Source organism: Rhineura floridana, chromosome 20 (genome assembly GCF_030035675.1).
Source record: "Rhineura floridana isolate rRhiFlo1 chromosome 20, rRhiFlo1.hap2, whole genome shotgun sequence".
Taxonomy (NCBI): Eukaryota; Metazoa; Chordata; class Lepidosauria; order Squamata; family Rhineuridae; genus Rhineura; species Rhineura floridana.
The window spans coordinates 17,164,577-17,186,223 of record NC_084499.1 but is presented as its reverse complement, the minus strand read 5'-3'; the positions used below and the strand labels follow the sequence as shown (position 1 = coordinate 17,186,223).

The 21,647-nt window shown below is 47.4% G+C and overlaps 1 protein-coding gene across 4 annotated transcripts in view; it reads right to left on the bottom strand.

The window, feature by feature from the left end:
* Nucleotides 1-954: 954 nt before the first annotated feature.
* The window catches only part of PLPP7 (phospholipid phosphatase 7 (inactive)), a 38,561-nt gene continuing 17,868 nt past the window's right edge, over nt 955-21,647 (bottom strand). For 3 of the 4 annotated variants that reach the window (XM_061604424.1, XM_061604425.1, XM_061604423.1), the window contains 2 exons: nt 13,811-14,274; nt 955-1,325 (listed from right to left, as the gene is read on the bottom strand). In XM_061604424.1, coding sequence (XP_061460408.1) covers nt 961-1,325; nt 13,811-14,261 — 816 coding nt within the window. In that variant the 5' untranslated portion in view covers nt 14,262-14,274 and the 3' untranslated portion in view covers nt 955-960. Of the gene's footprint in view, nt 1,326-13,810; nt 14,275-15,869; nt 15,938-21,647 lie in introns of those variants that run through there. The other variant, XM_061604426.1, reaches the window with a different exon arrangement.

The following is a 21,647-nucleotide window of genomic DNA, read 5'->3' as shown; positions in this document are numbered from 1 at the left end:
AGGGCATGTAAATTTTAATGCAAATCCTCATTTGGTGTGATGCATTTCCTCCCTTTTTTGGTGACATGTTAAATAGCCACTCTACTGTCACTTGTCTGTTCCTCCCCTGCTTGTTTAGCAGAAAAAACTTGAATCCTACTAGCTACAGCAATAAGAGGAAAGCAGACAAGAAGATTGAGATTTTGTGGGGGGGGGGATGCCACAATGCCCTCAGCTCCTTGTTGCACTGGGGAATTTAAAAGACATAAGGTTATATCTGATGTTAGTCCTACTCAGAGAAGACCTGTGGAAAATGATGCACGTGGCTAACTTAAATACATTAATTTCCATGGGCATACTCTGAGTAGAACTGTTAAAATGAAAACTGAACCTAATGTCTTCCCCAATATGTAGAGGCTGGATCCCACTAAATCGTACTCAGGAGTCAATCCACTGAAATTAATGGACATGACTGACTTGAGTCCATTTACTTCAGTGGGTCCACTCTGAATATGAGTTAGTTGGATTCAACCCTAGATCTCCAGATGGCAACTTTATAATCCACTCTATGTCAAATTTCCTGGCTTCCACAAAAGCAAATCAGTACACAACCACATTAAACAATGAGGGCTCGGCATCCCAACAGCGTCAAAGCATGCCATTTAAATAAACAAATAGCAACAGAATGTAATTTTGTCCTCTCCCTTCAGCCAAATGAATTTGCCATCCGGCTGGGAATCAAGAAGACATGGCAAAATACAGAAACGGGTCACAAGCGCCAACAAATTATCCCAAGACATTGTGCTATAATGGATGCAACCAGGTCTTCATCACCCTGACGGAAGGTGACACTCACTCCCAGTATGCGGAGGGTTTGTGTGCGGCATTTCATTTTCTAAGTCCTTCGCTTTTAAAAAGTGCCTTCTAGTTTTCAGTGTGTAAAAAAAGAAGGAAAAGAAAATGACGGTGCGTTGCTGCTGTTCACCACATGGAGATCAACATTTGGCAAGTATTGGAAGACATCCACATCAGCTCCACGAGCCTGAACTGCAAGTAGCCAAAGACAAAGCCGGAGAAGACATCAGTAACGTGGTGCCGCCCAACCATGATCCGAGAGAGCCCTACCAAGAAGGCCCAGAGAACGAGCAAGATCCGGAGAGGGACAGCTAAGACCAGGTGGCTGAGGAAGAACTTAGACACCATTGCAGCTCGGCTGGCGTGCCCGGCTGGAAAAGCATAGACATCCATGGTCAGATAGTCCAAGAGGCCTGGGCTGACGTCATACGGCCCCTTTCGCTTGGCCATCTTCTGTAAGCCAGCGACAAAGATGATGTCCAAAAGTAAGGCTGGAGAGGAAGAGACAAAAGGGAGGAAGAGAATTAGAGAGGTGAGCCATCTGAGGTAAAGGACCTGTTGGAATAATAATTTCAAGTGGCAACTGTTACAGAGGGGAAGAAATTAGGTTCAGTTCTCATTTTTATTTGCACTTCCTGAAACAATATGCAAATGAAACATTTTCTGGGTAGATGGATTGATTGTCAAACCACTCTAGGAATTGTAGCTCTGTGAGAGGAATAGGGGGTCTCTCATAACAACTCCCAGCACCCTTAACAACCTACAGTTCCCAGGATTCTTTGCGGGGAGTCCATGACTGTTTACAGTGGTATAATACTGCTTTAAATGTATCATGCAGGTGGGGCCCTCATCCGACACTCTAACTCTTAGCAGGCCCAGCACTAGCACATGGCCAGGTGGGGCACTGGCCTGAGGGCCCAGGATCTCACACAGGGCCCCAGGGGGCCCTCCCAGGATAAGCGCAGGCCAGCAGCAGAGGAGGGAATCAGTGGGCGGCAGTGCAGGCAAGCCCCGGCCAGCTCTACAGCAACAGAGTCTGTCCTGCTCAGCTGTGCCGCTGCTAGCGAAGAGAAACGACAGGCCGGTTTCTCAGGAGCTGCCCCGCCTGTCCTGAGTTTCAGGCATGGGAGGAGAGGCGGAGCTTACTGGCCTGTAGCATCAGAAGCAAGGCTATGCTGAGGGGAGGAAGGGGTTGAAAGAGAGCTAGCTATGCCTATTCTAATGTCTCATACGCCCTTTTGAATTCAGAAGGGCTTCCTCCCAGGTAATTGCAGCCTAAGAGTGGGATGTGGAGCTTGGAAGGTGAGAAGGCTTTCCTAGGCTGCAATCCAATAATGTCTACTGAGAAGTAAGATCCATTAGATTCAATGGGACTTACTCCCTGGTGAGTGCATTGGATTCCAGCCTTAAATACATAAGAATTATTGCCTCCCTACCCCTTTGTTCTCTTTCCCCACTGATCTTATAGAGTGTGTGTTAAGAGCTTCCCTCTCCTTTTACAGGGAAGCTACCATTGTTCAGGCCTGTACTGGGGCTTCTGTGTACTAATTCCCTCTCCTTCCCCACCTCCCCACCACCCCAGTTGTAGCTGGGAAGCTCCAATTATTATTTTCATTTACTTTTTCTGTGAGGAGCTCAGAGATGGTTCTTCCCTTCCCCTTGTTATCCTCTCAACATCCCTGTGAGGTAGGTTAGACTGAGAGACAGTTACTGGCCCAAGGCCACCCAGCGAGCTTCATGACTGAGGAGGGATTTGAAGCCAGGTCTGGCAGGAAGTCCTAGTTACCGAGTGTCTCTTTAACTTGGAAACGTGTACATTTATGATGCGTGGTGGTAACATGGCATATTCAGAGACTAAGAGTTTGGCCCCAGAAAGGCCCTTTTTTCAGTCCTTCATACAAAGTGCTATATTAGTAGTACTAAGAGCATTCAGTCTCCACCAGTACTGTGTGTTTATTCTGCACTAGACATCAAAGGTGACTCCTCTTATTAGACATTTTTATGAGGGTTTCTGATGGACTGAGGCATGCTGGAGTGCTGTGTTGCATGGGTCTACAGCATCTGAAGGTTTCCCTGCGTGTACGCCCTGTGATGGGGAGGTATCCCTTAGTGTCATTTTGTGCACCTTACACACTTCTTAACATACAGGGGAACAGCCGCTGAATTATTGTGAATGCCTTTTTCTTTTTTTTTGAGAAACGGAATTTTAACTTTAAAAAAATAGTATTTGCTTAAAAGGGCAACCTTCAATCTACTGTTCTGTCCTTGGCTTGCCCTGGTGCTCTAATATAACTGTGCCACGTGGCAATAAGGGGTTCCAAGATTAATCCTGGAATGCCTCCTAATATCTCACCACAGTTGTGAGTGCAGGGAAAGGGCCATTGCAACATCTGCCTTGCATGCAGAAGGTCCCTCCGGTTCAGTCCCCGACGGCATCGGCAGGCAGGAGAGATGCCATCAGGGACTGAACCTGAGAGACCTTCTGGGAAGAGACTCTTGCCTGAAACTCTTGAGAGCTGCTGCCAATCAGTGTAGAGAGTACTGGGCTAGATGGGCCAATGATCTGACTCAGTATAAGGCAGCTTCCTACGTGAGTAGAAAATCCTGGTGGAGAATTGAAATGCTTATTTGAAGTGCTTTTTTCAACTATCTTTGCAAATCACAGGAAAAGATTGATTCAACCCCCCCCTCAGTCACACACTTTTTTGTCTGCGAAAACATTAAAGTAGAGAAGCCAACAGAAGCAGCAAATTGTTTCTCAGTACATTTTGTGGAAGATGCCAGGCTCTGACACTCTTTATATAATCTGCCTATCATTAACATGGTAAACCTGAATAAATTATTCAGAGCTGAGGCCTACAAAATTAATTTACCCCAACACATTAAAATAAATCAAAATTTTGTATTTTTATAAGAGGGGGGTGAAATATTGGCAAAGATTTGATATATTTGAAAGGGATGGGGCCACAAGGGAGGAGGAATGTGGTTTGGGGAAGAAAGGGAGGAGACAAGGGCTCACTGATACCCTGTGCCCAAGGGCTCCCAGATACCTGCAGCAGGCCCTGACTCTGAGGGTCTTAAGATTTCCAAATATGCTGCTTAGCCTAAAAAGGTTGGAGACACCTGCTCTTAAGTGCTATACCAGGCAGGCCCTCTCAAGATAAGATCTTGACAGTACTAAACCCAGGCAACAAGCCTGGCCTGGGATGGGCCCAGTCCAAGTTCTATGTACACCACAGACTCACTACAGTAATCTTAGGCGAGGAGCTGTCGTTTCAGCCTCTGACACTACGCAGCCTGTCATGGTGCATAGTTCAGGGACAAAAATGCTCTACTGTTTCTAATCAGCTGGATCGCCTGTTTCAGCACCTCACTGGGAAGGATCTGCAGTGACAGCAAATTTGGGCAACCATCGCAGGCAAAGGCTGCTCCATCCGCAGGAATGTCAAGAGGGCACTCGCTTATTTCCCCAGGGACTGATTAAGTTTTGTTCAACAGTAGCTGCCAGGATAACCTCTGTGCCCTTGAACTCCCTTCCCTGGAGTCAAGAAAGGTTCCCTGTAGATAGGAAGAGGAAGACAGGGAGGAAAAGAATATGATGCGGACCTGACCTTTGACCTCACTGTTGGTAGTGGGCTGCTACTGTAAGAGCAGATCGACCTCCCTGTCTCAGATCATATCCCAGCACCTGACTTCCTTTGCCTCTCATTGGTCTCTAAGGTAGAGATGCTGGTCTCTTTTCAGCCCAAGGGCCACATTCCTTTCTGGGCAATTTTCTGAGGGCCACCCATGGTGCTGTTGATGTGTGTGCGTTGTTGCGTGAAACAGCATACGTTACGTTGGAGTTAAGTTGCTCAAGAAACTTCTCAGATGCATTAGATCAGGTTAAGAGTCTTTTATTAAGACATTATGGCTTAAGGCTTTAAGATCCCCCCCTCTAGGAGAGAAGTTCTCAGTTCAAAGACATTACACAGAAGACTCAGCTTAACACAGATAGCTGCTAGAACTTTTCCCAGTCTATCGCGATGGTTACCATAGCAACGGCCTTGGCTGTCCATTCCCAGACTGGGCAAAGACATAACTCCCCCTAGCTACAGTTTTTCAGACTTGATGGAAAACAAACTCAGTGACAGTGCGGTTCAATGGTCAACAGGTGCGTGGCCAGAGGCAACAGTGGGTGGAGCAACAAATGAAAATATTACCTTTGTACAGTAGGCTAGTTTCTACACCCCCTCACACATCCCTCCCTATCCTTCATCTTGAGAAGCAAGAGGCATTGTTGGGGGTCCGGGGGCACATCCCATTCCGAGGGCCAGATGGAGAAGCCTGAAGGGCCACATTCATCATCCCAGGCCTGCAGTCGCCCACCCCTGATTTAAAGTATTGGCAACATTTTTTTCTTCAGGGGTCCTGAGCAATGGTAAGCAGCAACTATGTTCCCTACGCATTGCAAGACCTGAGCCTCTAGATCAGGGGTAGCCCACAGACTGCCCTCCAGATGTTGTTGGGCTCCAGGGGCCCTCAACTCCAGCCAGCATGGCCAATGGTCTGGGATGGTGGGGATGTGGTCCAGCAACATCTGGAGGGCACCATGGTAGCCACCCCACCTCCGCACCTATATTAGATCTCAGTAATTAATATTTTTTTTTAGCAGTGACTGAGAGGCTCCCCAAGCAACCACTAACAGCCTCTGTCTTGGAACGTAAGAACCCCCCCTGCTGGACCAGGCCTACAGGGGCCCACCAAGTCCAGAGTCCTGTTCTCATAGTGGCCATCCAGATCCCCCAATGGGAAGCCCCCAAACAGAGCCTGAGAGCAACAGCACTCTCCCCTCCGGTGGTTTCCAGCAACTGAGATTCAGAAGCATCCTGCCTCGGACTATGGAGCTATATCTTCAGCAGCAATTACAACAAACTTTGCACCTAGGTCTCAGCAATTACTTTTTAACAGGGGCCATTGTGAAAAGATTCTGAAGCAACAATAAATGGCAACTATCTTCAGTGGATAAGCTTTGCAAGACCCAAGCCAACAAATTTCGGTAACGACAGCCATATTTTGAACTCAGCAAGAACAGAAGAGTCAACAGCATTGGCACAACGTACTAACTCACTCCAGGAGTCCAGGCACAATCTTATACAAAAAAAGACTATTTAATTCCCTCTTCCCCAGTGCAAGCACCAAGAGAGCACCTTAGCTGCTCACATCAATTTGCATGGGTCTAGGCTTCTGCCTAACAACCCGGGGATAATTCTAGCTGAGCCTTTGGGTGTTGTTCACATGGGGATAGGGGACAGTGGTGGTTAAAAGAGATATTTTCATGTGTCTCAGCTAGGGATAGGGGAGAAATTCAATTCAGTTCACCTTCAGAAGTGAACCTACTTAATTCGTACCTTCCAAAACAATATGTAAACTGAAATACAGCCATCTTGTGAAATTTGCACTTCTCGGAATTTTGCAATGCAGGTCTCCAGCCAAGGAAGGTGTACAAAAATGCATCTACTCTGGTAAAATTTGCATTAAAAAGCATATATTGGTGAAAACTATGTAAACAAAGGCATTATATTATGGGAAAGTTGCTTTGCAAAATTGTGTATAAGGCAAAACTGCATTAAAATGTATATATTAGGAGAAATTCACACTACAATACTGATGAATTTTCATGATGACTTTTCTTTAAAAAAATGCAAACTGATGTTGATAAGTAAACTTAAGATTGGAAAAATGAGAAACTGAGAGAAAGCAGGATTGACCAATTCGCCCATCCCTAGTCTGCGTTCAGGGAAAACCAAGTGTAGTGATAACAGGGAGGGGGGACCACCAGAGAAGGACCCACCACCCCTTCTCTGTAATGTCTGGTATAACTTACCCCATCCGCACATTTAGGCAAAGACAACAGTCATCCCATCTCCTCTGGCTGCTAACCTGCTGCGTGAATCAGCACACAGAATTTTCACGGTTCTGGTGGTGACAGCACGGCCTTCAGAAATAGCTACAACTGGTGCCGTCACTCTAGGAGCTGAGGCTCAAGTTTCCTCGCTGTCTTAGCTGGCCTACATACTGATCTAGACTTTGGCTGAGAACCGGCCATCATTTCAGCCATTTCAGCCATGCCAGGCAGGTTTGAGTTGCTCTTCCGTCCCTGGGGTAGCCATCTTCCTACTCCCACACCCCTTCATGAAGGTGAGAAAATGAATTTTGAAGCTCACTGGCGCAGCACATACTTCGCATGCAAAAGGCCCCAGACTGAATCCTTGGCATCTAGAGATAAGGCTGGCAATGTCCCCTGTCTGAGACCCTACTGAACTATGCTAGTCATCGTAGAAAATATTAAGCTACATGGGCCAATGGCCTGACTTGGTATAAGGCAGCTAGAGTTCAGCAGAAACTAGATTGCGATCTGCCAGCAGATCTCTGGGTGACTTGCAGGAGATCAGTAAGTGTTCCTGATTCCCAAGGGTTTAGTGATGGCAAATAAAATTTGAAGTAGTTAAACAGCTTTTGTTAAATTATTTCTCAGCCTCGGAGTTTCTCATCTGTAAAACAGGAGTGTTAATTGGCTGCTCAGTGGTAGAACGGAACAGCAGAACAGTCTCTGCAGATATAGATGTGAATGCAGTCTTTCCGGAGGAATTTTTAAAATGCCTGTTTACCCATGCGTTTGATAGCAGACAACCCTCAAATCACTGTTGAAAACCTGCTCCTCGATCTCAGGAACCATCATGCAAAATTAGGTTAAAAATCAGTGCCGCTTTGAAAGGTTCAGTCCGATTCAAAATGGCGTCCAATGGTATCCAAGCACAGACAAAAAACTCAGGAACCATTGTGCAAAATTGGATTGTGATATTTCAAGAGGTGTGCACTTGCATAGCAAGCAAACCACTTTCACAAATCTCTAGTAGACTGGGGGGCTGAAGTGTGTGTGTGTGTGTGTTGCTTCATAAGCTAAATCAGCAGAAAAGACTCTGCGATATGGGGTCAAGGAACAGACAGGGAAAAGTAAAAGATACATTAGACTCTCCTGTTCAGTATGATTAGGACTAACGAGTAAAATTACTGGTTGACCAGACAGCCTCCATCTCTTCTGCCTTTGGCAGCAAAGCCAATTTGTATCTCTGAACGAATTACTTTAGTGGGGCTGGTTCCCAGATCACTCCAAAAGACAGCAGTTGTGCAGCTATTACGGAGAGAAAAAGCCCATCAGGAGCGGAGATGCTGGGATTTCCTGCTTATCATTTTCCATGAGCACCAGTTTGGAAACATCCAACATATCCCCTTACACATTCAAGGAATAACTTGCAAACTAAGAGGAAAGATAAGAAAACGAATTACAAAACAAGTTCTTCCGCTCACCTCTCTTTAAGCTAGGGTGGGGAATGCTTTTTCAGACTAATGGCCACATTCCCTTCTGGGCAGCCTTCTGGGGGCCACATGCCAAGGGCCAAAAAGAGAGGTCACGTTTGGCTCCTGGACCAGAGATTCACCACTACCATCCTCCTTTAAGCCCTGGATGAACTTTGCTTGCATAGCTAGAGAGTTAGTGGCCAGCTTTTCGCCCAAGTGCTGCTCCTGTGCCTTTGAAAGCTGCCCGGCGAGCAGAAATTTAGCAGCTGAAGCTTTCCCCATACCTCGTATCGATAATAGAAAAGGCTTCATGTCCTTAATTTTCTGTGTGGGCAGGCTGCTATTAAAGACACAGGAGCACAGCCCAGTGAAAAGGGAAAGAAAAGTTGGCAACCCTACACTCAAACAGCTGCAACGTCTCTGACATGCAGAGAGAGAGAGACAGAGAGCAGTTGCAGAGGTCTCTAGAGAAGCACAGTGACTGGTGAATAAACCAAGATGGGCTGCATTAGATAACAGCTCTGATGCTGTAAAATAGCCATGCAGCACAGATAACTAGAAAAAGTTGGAAATGGGACATTTATACACCTCTAGATGGGAGACAACATTGCGCTCAGAGACAGTCCTGCTGCATCAGGCCAAAGGCCCATGACATCCAGCATCCTGTTCTCACAGGGGCCAACCAGACACAGCCAGTTTGATCCCTCTGGAAAGCAGGGCACAATGAAAGTAGTCCACTCTGATGTTTGTTCCCAGCATCTAGTCCTCCAGGTATACCATGCCTGAACATAGAAGCTCTATTTAGCCATCATGTCCAATAGGTAACTTCCATGACTTTATTTATTTGTTTTTATAACTGGCAGCCACCAGCTGCATCTTGTGGCAACAATGAACTTTTACGACTCAATTATGTGCTGTTAGAAGGTACATTTTGCGTGTCCGCCATGTGCAGCCAGGCACATGTCAAGCCTTAATAGTGGCACCATGCTTTTCTGAGTTCTATAGAGACCAGGGTCCCCAGCTCTGGAGGCCCCTTTATTTTGCATTTAGCCCGGGCAACCAGCTCTCTCCTTCTGTCTCTTAGCAAAAACAGTCTTTTAGTCCTGTTCTCTATGACTCCCTCTCCCAACTGCACCAAAAAAACTAGAGATACCCTGAATTCTGCTCTCGTCCCCTTAGGTGAAGGTTACTTCTTGCAGCTGCAAAACCATTCTCAGCGGAGAGAAAAACCTTTCTGTCCCTCTCTCTTCCCTCCCCCCCCCCAATTCCCTGCACGGGTACCTTACCAAGGTCACAAACTGGAAGTGAGCGAGACTTCAATGATAGTTCCCCCCCCCGAACCCCCAGGAGATGCTTTTAAGCACGGAGGGCATCAATAGCTCTGCTGAATCACAGAAGCTTTTCTCTGCACTCTGTTCTGAACCCAGCTGGCATGCAGTTGTTCATACCCGCTAAGTTCTTCCTGGAAGGGTTGCTATTAAGGCAAATTGCATTTCACGCTGGGGTGGAAATAAACGTAAGGGAATGCTAAGGAATGAGGAGGGAGCAACCATTCCCTGTAATCTGTTCGTCCTACTCAGAGTAGATCCATTGAAGCTGATGGGCATGATAAACTTAGGTCCATTAATTTCAGTGTGTCTACTCTTAGCAGAACTTAGTTGGATAGCGCCCTATGTTTTTACTTGTGTTTTGTTGTACACCCTGTACTATTTTGATGGGTGGTAATCGCTGCATAAACCACTTTGAGGCCATCTACGGCGAAAAATGGTCTGTACATTTTGGAAATAAATACAATATTTAATAAACCCTGCAACGATTCTTATATTTAGCTTCTATATCACTTTTTCTCAAGGCCTGGGAGGACTTACACTGTCGCAGAAGCCTTACAATAGTTCTTTAATGTAGGCTGGTAGCATCACTCCCATATTACATATAAGGGGCTGAGTGGCTTATTGGGAAGGAGCTGCCTGCTACTGCACGCTGCGTGATTGCTCCCACTTTGCTGCAAGCGGAATAAACAAACCAGGAAACCTTGGGTTGCAGTTACGTCTGAACCAGGGGGTGTGGTTTGTTGCTGTCCATGCCCATCAGCTTCAATGGATCTACTCTGAGTAGGACGAATCCTAACGACTGCCACCATTTCAGCAGCACATTGAGTTTATGGAACATATGGATTGCATCCAGTGTTCGTCCTACTTCTTTTTTAAAATGTTTTTAATCTTAGAAATGTTTTGAAAGATTTTTTTTAAAGAAACTTTTTTAAAAGATGTTTTGTTTTAATGTGTTTTAAAGTTTGTTCTTATGATGTTTTAAAGTTTTTAGTGCTTTTGTTTGCTGTCCTGGGCTCCTGCTGGGAGGATGAGTGAGATATAAATCAAATAATAAATAAATAAATAAAACAATGAGAAAGGTCTTTCTTGCAGATCTCAGAGCATGGGCAGGCTTATATGGGGCTATATAAACATTTTTGCAAACAAATTTGAGGTGGAGGGATGTTCCCTCTTAATATATTTCATCTGTTTTCTAAGCACACCTTCCTGCTGTGTGTGTGTGTGTGTGATTGTGTGTGTGTGTGTGATTGTGTGTGTGTGTGTGTGTGTGTGTGTGTGTGTGTGAGAGAGTGTGAGAGAGAGAGAGAGAGAGAGAGAGAGAGAGAGAGAGAGATCCTATCTTCAATCATTTCCTAATTCCATCGTTTTTCAACAGTTTGGCTGCAAATCCTAAGCAAGGTCTGAGCCAAGGCCTGGCTCTCAGCCCAGTGACTGCATCAGAAATTTTGCCTGGTGTGTCGAAATCCAAAAGGGGACAAGCTAGGCCGAGGGCAATCTATCTTTCCTTTCCCACCATTAGATCCACTCTCAGGGAATGCAATCCCAGCTCCCTGAATCAAGCCTGGAAATTCAGCATCCAATTTGCCTGCAGGGCAAACTGGGCACAAACCAATGTTTTTTTTTTCTCTCCTTGCAATGCAAGTTCACGCCAGGTCAGAGATACTGGCTTGCTGCGGTAAGTGGCTGCACAAGACCTTCCGTATCACATTGCAGCGCAGGTCATTTTGTCCTGTATTGCCATGACAGCAAGCAAGCAGCAAAGTGCCAGAGCAGCGCCCCCCCCCCCCCCCGAAGCCACATGCAAAATGAAGTTGAACGGTCTGGATTTCTAAACTGACAGAGGCCCCAAGTTCTTCTGAGGTGATGTTTTGCACTCATGAGATGGCATCCAATGTAAACCCCATAACCCCGTAGTCACAAGAACAGCATCTCCAGAACATTTTGAAGCCAGGAATAGGTCTACGTTGGCTCGGTCAAAACTCCAGAGCGGGTTGTGGAATCGTCCTATGACCCATCCTGGCATCTGCTAAAAGGCCTAATGTGAGCGACTAGGCTTCTTGGTGCATGTTCCAAGGCCCGTGGTGCGGTGAGGAGTCTGCCGCATCACAAACCGTGCTATTATTTTTAGCGTTATTTATTGAACTTCTTACCTGCCCTTCACCATCAGGTCCCAGGGCAGGTCATAATATTATAAAAACATTAAGGTTAGCTTAAAATAGCCTACAATCAGAAGTACAGGGTAGGTCCTAATATATATGTATACATGTGTGTGTCTCACGTGACAAACACACTGAACATACTGGAGTAGAGCATGCAAGATGACACGTATAAAATAATGCATGTGTCTAAAATTATGCATGGCACGGAGGAAGTGGATAGAGACAAAAAAAATTCCTCTCATAATACTAGAACTCGCAAACGTCCCATGAACTGAATGTTGAAAGATTCAAGACAGACAAAAGAAAGGACTTCTTCACACAGGACATAGTTAGACTAAGGGATTTGCCCCCACAAGCGGCAATGAGGGCCACCAACTTGGATGGCTTTAAAAGAGGATTAGACAAATACACGATAGCGATGTTCTCCCTCCGTCGTCAGAGGTCGCGTGCTTCTGAATATCAGGTGCTGGAAACTGCAGGAGGGCAGAGCACTGTTGTGCTCAGGTCCTCCTCATGGGCTTCCCACTGGGGCATCTGGCGGGCCACTGTGAGAACAGGATGCTGGACTAGATCCAGCAGCCTCTTTTGATGTTCTTAAGGTCCAGCTTAGCAAAGCTTTGGGCATCCTCATAGGCTCTGTGGCCCTCAGTGTAGTGACCTTCCAAATGGAAGCCAGTTAGTTTTGCAAGGCCTGGTGATTTTTGGCTTGTGGTAACATGGAAGCGGGCATTCTCACTGGTGGCACCACACTGGCTACCCCTGGTCTACACTGAGTGCCAGTGGCTCTCTAGAGGTTCAGACTAAGAACGTTCCTAGCCCTACCTGGAGATGCCAGAGATTGAACCTGGGACCTTCTCCATGCAAAGAAGTTGCTCGGCCCCTGAGCTACGGCCCTTAGTGAGTCCACCTCCTCACTCACTAGGAGACTCTTTTCAGTGGGCCCCTTGCTGGGTTGTGGTCCCTCAGCAAATGCCCAACCATGGTGGTGCTTGATGCCGAACCTACATGTGTGCAGTGGTGATGTGGGGAAGCTTCTTAACAAGGAGAGGCAGCTACATTCTTTTCCTCCCTTTACACCCTCGCTGTCAAAATCTGTGGATTTTCCACCCCACATTCCAAACTACTGTCAGAAAGCTCATGAATAGGGGTCAGAATACACAAGGAAGTGTCTAAGGAAAGCCTTGTTGGATCAGGCTAAAGACCAATCTCATCATACAATCCCACAGTTGGAAGGCACCTCAAGTGTCATCTAGTCCAACCCCCATGCTACAGCAGGAAGTTCTACAACATCCTTGATAAGTGGCCTTTCACTTTCTGCTTAAAGGCCAACCATTTGGCAAGCCAGATGCTTCCAGGAAGACATGAGCAAGACATGAAGACAACAGACACCCTCCCAGACACACAGTTTGCCTCCCAACATCTGGTTTTCATGGGTACACTGACCCTGAACTTTAAGGTTCTACTAACCCAGCACAGTGAACAGAACTATCACAACGTCCTTGTCCTCCACTAATAAACTTCTTCCAAAGCCATCTAATCTTGTGGCAGCAAAGTGCACAAGCAAATTCGGCATTCTGCGAAAGAAGGCTTTTCTTCTCGGGTGAAAATACACCTGGGACACCGAAGTGCCAGGATACAGGCCCTGGGAGCATATTTCGAGCACCAATAGGTGCATTATAGACTGGATCAAATCCTTAATTCATCTTGAAGCCGCACCTTTTTAGGTGAGCATTTCCCTGACCCCCTGAACTGAATCTCCTACTTTGACTGTTGCTTTAATTGCCTTGTACAGAGTTCAGACCCGTGGTCCATCTAGCTCCATATTGCCTACACTGACTGGCAGCAGCTCGCCAGGGTTTCAGACATGGAATCTTTCCCAGCCCTACCCAGAGACAGATACCAGTGATTGGACCTGGGGCTTTTTGCACACAGAGCAAATGCTCTACCACTGAGCTAGCAAGAACCTCGGCGCATCACTCTCAGGGTTGCCCTTACGGAACTCAGCAGGGAAGAGGAGGAGGATGGGTGCAAAGCCAGAACAAGCTGGCTCAGCCTCTCATTGGCTCGGCCTCCGCCTCCTGGCTGGGCTCCCTGCCTTCCGCCCCACCACCAGTCCCAAGGAGCAAGACGGGCTGTGCCACTCACCCAAGAGCAGGTTCATAAGGACCTCCTGGCCCGCCAGGCTGCTGCTCTTCACCAAGCAGACCAGCGTGCCCGCGATCCAGGGGATCCCATGCCCGGTGATCCCAATGAGGTTGATCATGGAGCGGGCGCTGCCCCAGGCAGAGGCGTTGGTGGCGCAGACCCCGAGCCTCTTGGAGAGAGAGATGTCCACGGCCAACAGGGAGCTGAAGGCGATCCCTTTGAGCGAGGGGTTCAGCTGCATGCAGTCTTCCTCGGGCAGTTGCTGGGATGGCCTCCGCTCCTTGGACCCCTCGTTCGGGGCAGGAGAGGGGCCGGGCTGGCTGCTCTGCCTCCGACCGGCGCTCCTGGATTCCTGGGCGCCTTTCAGGGGCTGGTTCAGCGACAAAAACTCGGCTCTGTTCAAGACATTGTTTCTGTCTCTGGCCCTGGGCCGGCTTTGGGACGCCGGCATGATGGAGGTCTCTCTAAAAAGAAATTAGGAGGGGGGGAAAGGAATAAGCAGCTCCAGATAATCCTCGGGCTCTTTTTTTTACCCTTCCCCAAACCCTGAGCAGCCCCCTAGCCCACCTCCCTCAAAAGTCATGAGCCTGGTCAGCTCCTAAAAGCGACAGGCAGCTGTTAAATATAGAGACAGGAATGCACAATGCACATGGCTGTTTACTTTGCAGGCCCACCAAGCTTGGAAGAGGAGGAGGGGAGGGGAGAAGGGAGATTGATGACAGACACAGCAGCCAGTCTGGCACCGGATCCATGCCCAAACAGCCAATGGGCAGGCACCAAAGGAGGGCCATTTGAGCAGTCAAGAGGTTTGGCTGCCTCTGGCCTGGTCCATTTAAATCTTCCAGTCACTTATGCCTGAGGGCCTCAGAGGAGGATGGGAAATGTAGTTCCCCCCTCTTCCCTTTGCTACAGTTGGTATCAATATTACACAGCTTTGGGAAATGGGGGTACGAAAAGATAGGCAGAGGCAGCTCTGTCAATTTTGGCTCTCATTTTTCCTTCTTAAATACCGTTCTTCAAATTTCTGCAGCAATTGGCTTTTTTAAAAAAATCCTCATTAAAATTCACCAGCATTTTAGTGCAAGCGCCTCCTAATATACCCACGCTTGTATGCAATTTTGCCTAACATGCACATCGTTGAATAGCAATTTCCCCAAATAAAACACATTTGTGTATGTTATTTTCAGCAAGACACTTATTTTTATGCACACTGTCCCCTAATACATGAGTAAACACTGCTGGGAGAAGCAAGAGTTTCGAAGGGTAGCTATTTCAAAAGATAACCTAAGTTAGTCATGTCTATTAACTTCAATAGGTCTCCTCAGAGTAGGACTAATGTTGAGTACAAACCCGAGGGTTTTTTAAAAAAACAGCTGTTCCGCTCATGCTGTGCTTTCAACACATTGGATTGATGTGCAACTGTCTGGCAGTGAAGATTCCCACAGCATGGAGAGAGGAGTATCATCACCAGGTATAATCTGCACGTGAAGTTGGTGTTAAATGCCCTGGTTGGAAACCCTGGGCCTAGGCACCAAGTCTTGCTATAAAGCCAGGTCTGGTCCTGTAAGACTGGGCTGGAGAACCTTTTTCTGACCAGCAACCTTCCAAGGGCAACTCGCAATGCGATCCCTCACTGGAGTCTCCAGAATAATTTGGAAGAAGGTGGTGCTTTGGATATCCCACTCATCAACTGTTTTTAGGACTTTAAAGGTAATAGCCAGCACTTAACAGGTGAGCAGGCAAGAAGCCAGTGAAGCCAGTACAATACCAGAGACATATTGTCCTGATCCATCTTGATTTTCAACATGGAGAAAAGCTGATGGCCCACGTGAGTTGGAGAAAGTCAGGGTCAGGTTTCCACAGCTGACTTTGCATTGCAATGGGTTGATTTGCTCATTTGCGAAATCTCTTTGAAGCTGAATTTCTTTTTAAAAATGCACCCAAGCTGCTCCTGCCAGGTTTTACCATTAAAAGGAGTGGGGTTTGACTAGCGTGGTGTGCCCCCGTTTTCAGAGGTGGAGAAGCACTAGAACTAGCAAAACAGTGAGTGTATTTCTACCCTCAGTCCAGTGGTTAGAATTCAGGACCGCGGACAGAAATCTTGCAGCTGAGAAGGAGGAACAAGTTGACTCTGCACAGGCCTGGAGTAACAACTACCAGCTTTATAGTCTGGCCTAGAGAGTGAAGCCTGAAGCCCCACCCTCTGAGCGCAGCATCCGGACAGTTAAAGGTCTAGTGTTCTTTTATGCGTTGGCTTCTTCTAGGTTGGCCATCTCTAACCTGGTGCCCTCCAGCTTATTTGGATTACAATCCCCATGGCTGTGCTGTCTGGGTGTGATGGGAATTACAGTCCAAAACAGCTAAAGGGCACCAGGTTGAGGAAGGGTGTTCTAGGCAGTTGGGTTGAATACAACCCAGTGACACTCGGTGTGAGAAGAGGGGTATTAGAAATATTCAGCGGCATCCCAATTTTCATCTATGAGAATCATGGCTCAGAAATACCTGGGGGGGGGGGAGGAGATAAACATTTCTCAGTTGCTACGTAACATCACTATATCGCCTCTTCTCGTCCCCTTTGCCCAAGTGGAGTGTTGATCCTGCAGAGGGAATTGAACAGCAATCCATCACCCTGGCTGGCAGCGGTGCCAAAGGCTAGCCACCGCCACATCCTCAGGGGGGTCTGGTTGGCCGCTGTGAGAACAGGATGCTGGACTAGATGGGCCATTGGCTGATCCAGCTGGGATGTTCTTATGTTCTACCTCCTTTGCTGGAGACAGTATGATCTGAATGCCAGTTGCTGAGAATCACAAATGGGGAGATTGCTCTTGCGCTCAGGTCCTGCTTGAAGGCTTCCTTATAGGCATCTGGTTGACCACTGTGAGAACAGGATGCTGGACTAGATGGGCCACTGGCCTGATCCAGCAGCCAGGCTCTTCTTAGGTTCGCAACCCCCACCACACACACAGCTAAAGTGGAAAGTGGGGTGCAGGGGGGAAAATGCAATTTTGCAACGCCAGCTCCCAGGCTGCCTCAGCACATAGGCTCAGATCAGGCCTGTCGCCATCTTGTGATGGCAGCAGGGGGCCCCTCAGGAACCAGCAGGTCCTTTGACGGCCCAGGTCCACCCCCTCTCTGCCCCAGAGGGCCCTGTTTTGGGGTTTCCTGTTAGCTACTACAGGTGGAAAAGACTGCTGATGGTCGCATCCACCATTTTGGTAGGTGCATCGACGTGCTTCCCTTTGGCGGCACTGCCCACTTCCCCTGCGGAGGCCAGCCCAATCAGGCGGGGCTGGGCAGAGGGACACCCCCACCTCATCCAAATCTCCTCCGACATGATGGGTCAGGGGTCTCCATTGCTCTGTTAGTGGAGAAGCAGCTTCCTGTTAAAAGAGAAAACGAAAACTAGAAATGTAAGATGCCCGACAGTGTTAGGGACCCCAAGATTCAGAAAGGGAAAACGCATCCACACGCACCAGTGTCCTGCTTCCCAGAAAGCTTTCAAAGAGACACGCAATTTACCCCGTGGAGCACAACATTCCTCAGGCACAATGTTTTATTTACACCCTTCGAACCCTATTTCTCAGTACGTCTACCCTGCAAAAGCCAGATGCCCAATTTAAAATACCAATGGGAACCACAAGACCATCCAAACTCAGTTCAAAGATAAAAGATGGCTAAAGAGAGCACAGGAAGTTCACACAGGCCTTGGTTAAACAGAAAGTTTTTGAAGAGGCTGTTGGCAAAGACAGATCCTGCAAGGGCCCTGGATCACAGAGGAGAGACTCTCCCATGCGGGAGGTGTCAGCGCTGGCTCAAAACATTTGCTTTGGGGGGGGGAGGAAGAGCAGGGCTTGAGAAAGAAACCCTTGGCAGGCCTCCCTCCCTGAACGAGTTCACCTCCATGCCACTACACCATATGCATGGAAAGCAAGTGCTCCACTAGTGGTGGCTGGTGCCCATTTGGGACTGGTAGGGAGGAAGACAGGGAGCCCGACAGTAGGTGAAGTTAGAAGCAATGACAGATGGAGCCCAGAGCCAATGACAGGCAGAGCCAACTCATTCTACACCCCCCCCGAGTTCTAAAATGGAATAATGAGACTACGGAGGAGGCAGCTAACAGGCAGCGTCACCCTGTAGATAGATTGTAAGAAAGAAGGCAGGGAGGTGGAGGGTGAGGCAGGTTGGAGGGGAAGAGCCCTATTTGTCCTAATAGACCAGCCTCCACTGGCTCTACTGTTGAGCTACAGCCCCTCCCCTTTGAAGCTTCTGAACAGTCTTCAAAGGCCCCCCCAAATAAGGTGCATTGTAGTAGTCTAACCAGGATGCTACCCAGGCCTGAATGCCTGCGGCTACGATTCAGCGATACTTTCCCAGTAATGTTGCAGAGAGTCCTTCTGTGCAATAACTAGGTTGGTAGGAGACGTTCCAGAACAGGCCTGGTTTGCTTTGGATACTGGCTTGAGACAGCACAGGTTTAAATGATAATTCTGTTTCCTTTTCCACTGCCTCTTGCTCCTGGCTGTCGGCTTGCCTGTGTTGCACGCTGCAGTTCGGATTTCCAAGGTGGTGACGGCTGTTGCTGCTGCCTCTTGGCTATTTTGGTCTTGCAATCCGACCCCTCGCTGGAGTCTATTTTAGCACCTTGGAGAATTCCCCAGTGCATGTGCATGGAATTCCATCTCCTTGCAAAAGAGGAGTGCATCCTCCAAAGGCCAAAGGTTTCTCTATACCTTCTCTGGAAGTTCCTAGGGATGGACACATCTCTCAACGGCAGTTTCCCATTTTTTTTTCAATCTTAAGTTTAGCTTGCCTAGTTTCTGTGCATTTTGGTATACAGTTTTGCCCAGGATGTGCATTTTTGCAAGCCTCTGAATACTGCTTGCCATGAAAACCCTATTTATAGGGTCGCCATAAGTTGGAATTGACTTGAAGGCAGTCCATTTCCATTTTCCTGGTTACTTTCACTAATATATATTTGCGCATGTTGTTTTCACTAATATATAAGCCTTTTGTATGTTATTTGTATGAGGCATCCACAAGCAATTTACAAGATAACAAAAGCACATTTAAAAGAGTTACATGTATAAAAGCAGCTAAAGCAAGTGTACAGTATATATAAAAACAACAGCGCACACATAAAATCCATTCAGATCCAATACAGATAAACAACTGGGATACAGATATGTCAAATAAACAGATGAGCCAAAGTAACATGTTGTTTCACCCTTACAGTCACCGGACTCTTGAGGAAACACCCTTGGCTCTTATGGTCCTAGCGTCAGGAATGTCTCGCATAGCTGTTGCTCCACAATGGCAAGCCTGTCAACTCAGAGCCACGTAGACTACGCAGCACCGAAGAACCTCAGGAGATCCTCTATTTCCTTTGATGGAGAGAGCGATCAAACCCTGAGTGGGGTGTGTGTAAGCATGTAGTTTTAATGTATTATTAATTGCATTCTTTTGTTAAACGGATTCTCTTATTTATTGTCAACATTTTAATCTTAGAGTGTTGGACTACGTCCTGGGAGACCAGGGTTCGAATTCCCACACAGCCATGAAGCTGACTGGGTGACCTTGGGCCAGTCACTGGCTCTCAGCCTCAGAGGAAGGCAAGAGTAAATCCCCTCTGAATACTGCTTACCATGACAACCCCATTCATAGGGTCACCATGAGTCGGCATCGACTTGAAGGCAGTCCATTTCCATTTTTTCATCCTCGCACAGGACGGCACAGAACAGGGGGTCCCAAACTGTGGTCTGTGGACCACAGGGTCCCACGAGATTAGTCCAGGTGGTCCAAGGCATGTCCGCATTAAATATTCTCACTGACAGAGAGGCCTGGAGGGCGCATTTGGCTCCCGGGCCTGAGTTTCCCAACCCCTCCTTTGGAGCACACCTTGTCGCGATTCTCCCATTGGAAACTATGGAGAAAGCCTTGCTTTTGGAACCTGCTGTATTTACGCTGCGATGCTCACAGCAGAATTCCGAGCAGGCCCTCTCGCAAATCTGAAATTACTCCCAAATGGAAAGTTACGATCAGAAATTTGAAAAAGGACCACTAGGCCTTGGAAAAGGAATGCTGACAGGATCAGCATCACAAATCCGAACGAGTCCACAGAGCCCAACAAGGTTGTGATAAGTCTCCAGGCCTGAAATCCTGGAGAGCCACTGCCAGTCAGTGTTGACAATACAGAGCCAGATGGGATCCTGGCTCGGTAGAAGGCAGCTGCTTATGTTCCTCACACCCAGATGAAAGAGAGGACTGACGACCTGCCAGCCTGGGATCACCGAAATTAGACATTGGCCAGGCCAGCAAAATCCCCACCAGGCTTAGGGGGAGTGGGAAGCATAGCCTCTCATCAGTGACCTTGCATTCAGAAAAGAGTAGCCCAACGCATTGCAACCTGTTTGAGATCTAATTCAGCATGGACTTGGCAGAGCGGAAATCAAGTCACTGGGAATAAAAAAACAACTGACATGCACGCACAGACAGGCCGGCAGAGGATTTGGGGAAAACCTTTCAGTGCCGAAGAGCAGACTGAAGATGATTTGTCACCATTATCAATATGAGCGTTATATCTGAACATAGGAAGCTGCCTTAGTATGAGTTAGGGATGTGCTAGAATTCCAACCAAGTCCGATTTGGTACCGAATTTTCCGTTGATTCACTTATTTTCAATCGTTCAGGATTGGATTTTAATGTGGTGAATTTCAGCGGCTATTTTTGAAAACAAGACTTTTTTAAAAAAAGAAATCCGCCTCTAAAAAATTGATTGTAAAAATGATAATTGATATTTCCTTTAAAAATATCAATATTAATATCTTTTTTCCCCTGAGAACCCCCCCCCCCGATTGGTAAAAGCAGCGACTAGCAGATAAAGAACGAACTTGAATCAATACCGGCCTGTCAGCTCGACGGAATGCATGGGTCCCACCCCTAGTACTGGCTGCATCGAGCGGCTGCAGCTCACCAGGATTTCAGGCAAGATTCCCTCTCCCAGCCCTCACTGGAGATGCCACTGGGGACTGAACCCGGGACCTTCTACATGAAAAACGGGTGCTCTACCAATGAGCTATGGCTCTTTCCCATGGGATGGGCAGCATCTTGCACCCCATCCGATTTAAAGCATGCCTTCTCCCCACCCCCCAAAAAAAGAATCCTGGGAACTGTAGTTTGTGAAAGGTGCTGAGAGCTGTTCAGAGACCCCTGTTCCTCTCACAGAGCTACAGTTCCCAAAGTCCTCTGGGAAAGAGAGATTGGTGATTAAAACCACTCTGGGGACGGCAGCTCTGAGAAGAGAATAGGGCTCTCCTAACAACTCTCAGCACCTTTCACAAACTACAGTTCCCAGGACTCAGGAGAATACGTCATGCCAGTTTAAAACAGTATAATACGGCTTTAAACATTTAATGCAGGCGGGGCCTGGTATCTTGAGCTGGTCTCTGTTCCCCACACTTCCTTATCTTAGAGATTCCAGAACTCCTCAGCTGAACCTCAGCATCCTGTGCTATTTTGAAGAGCTGGATTCTGAGTAGGGATGGGGAAAGGGTTTTTTTTTGTTCGGACCACATTTCAATGCAAACCTACCTAATTTGCAACCCACCCACCCCAAGCTAGAAATCCCAAATGCTGTAACCTGTCCTCTTACAGGAGTTTGCTCCTGCTGCTCTGACCACTCTGTGCACCTTTCCCAACACTTGTTATGTGTCTTCAAGTCGATTACGACTTACGGCTACCCTATGAATCAGTGACCTCCAATAGCATCTGTCATGAACCACCATGTTCAGATCTTGTAAGTTCAGGTCTGCGGTTTTTTATGGAATCAATCCATCTCTTG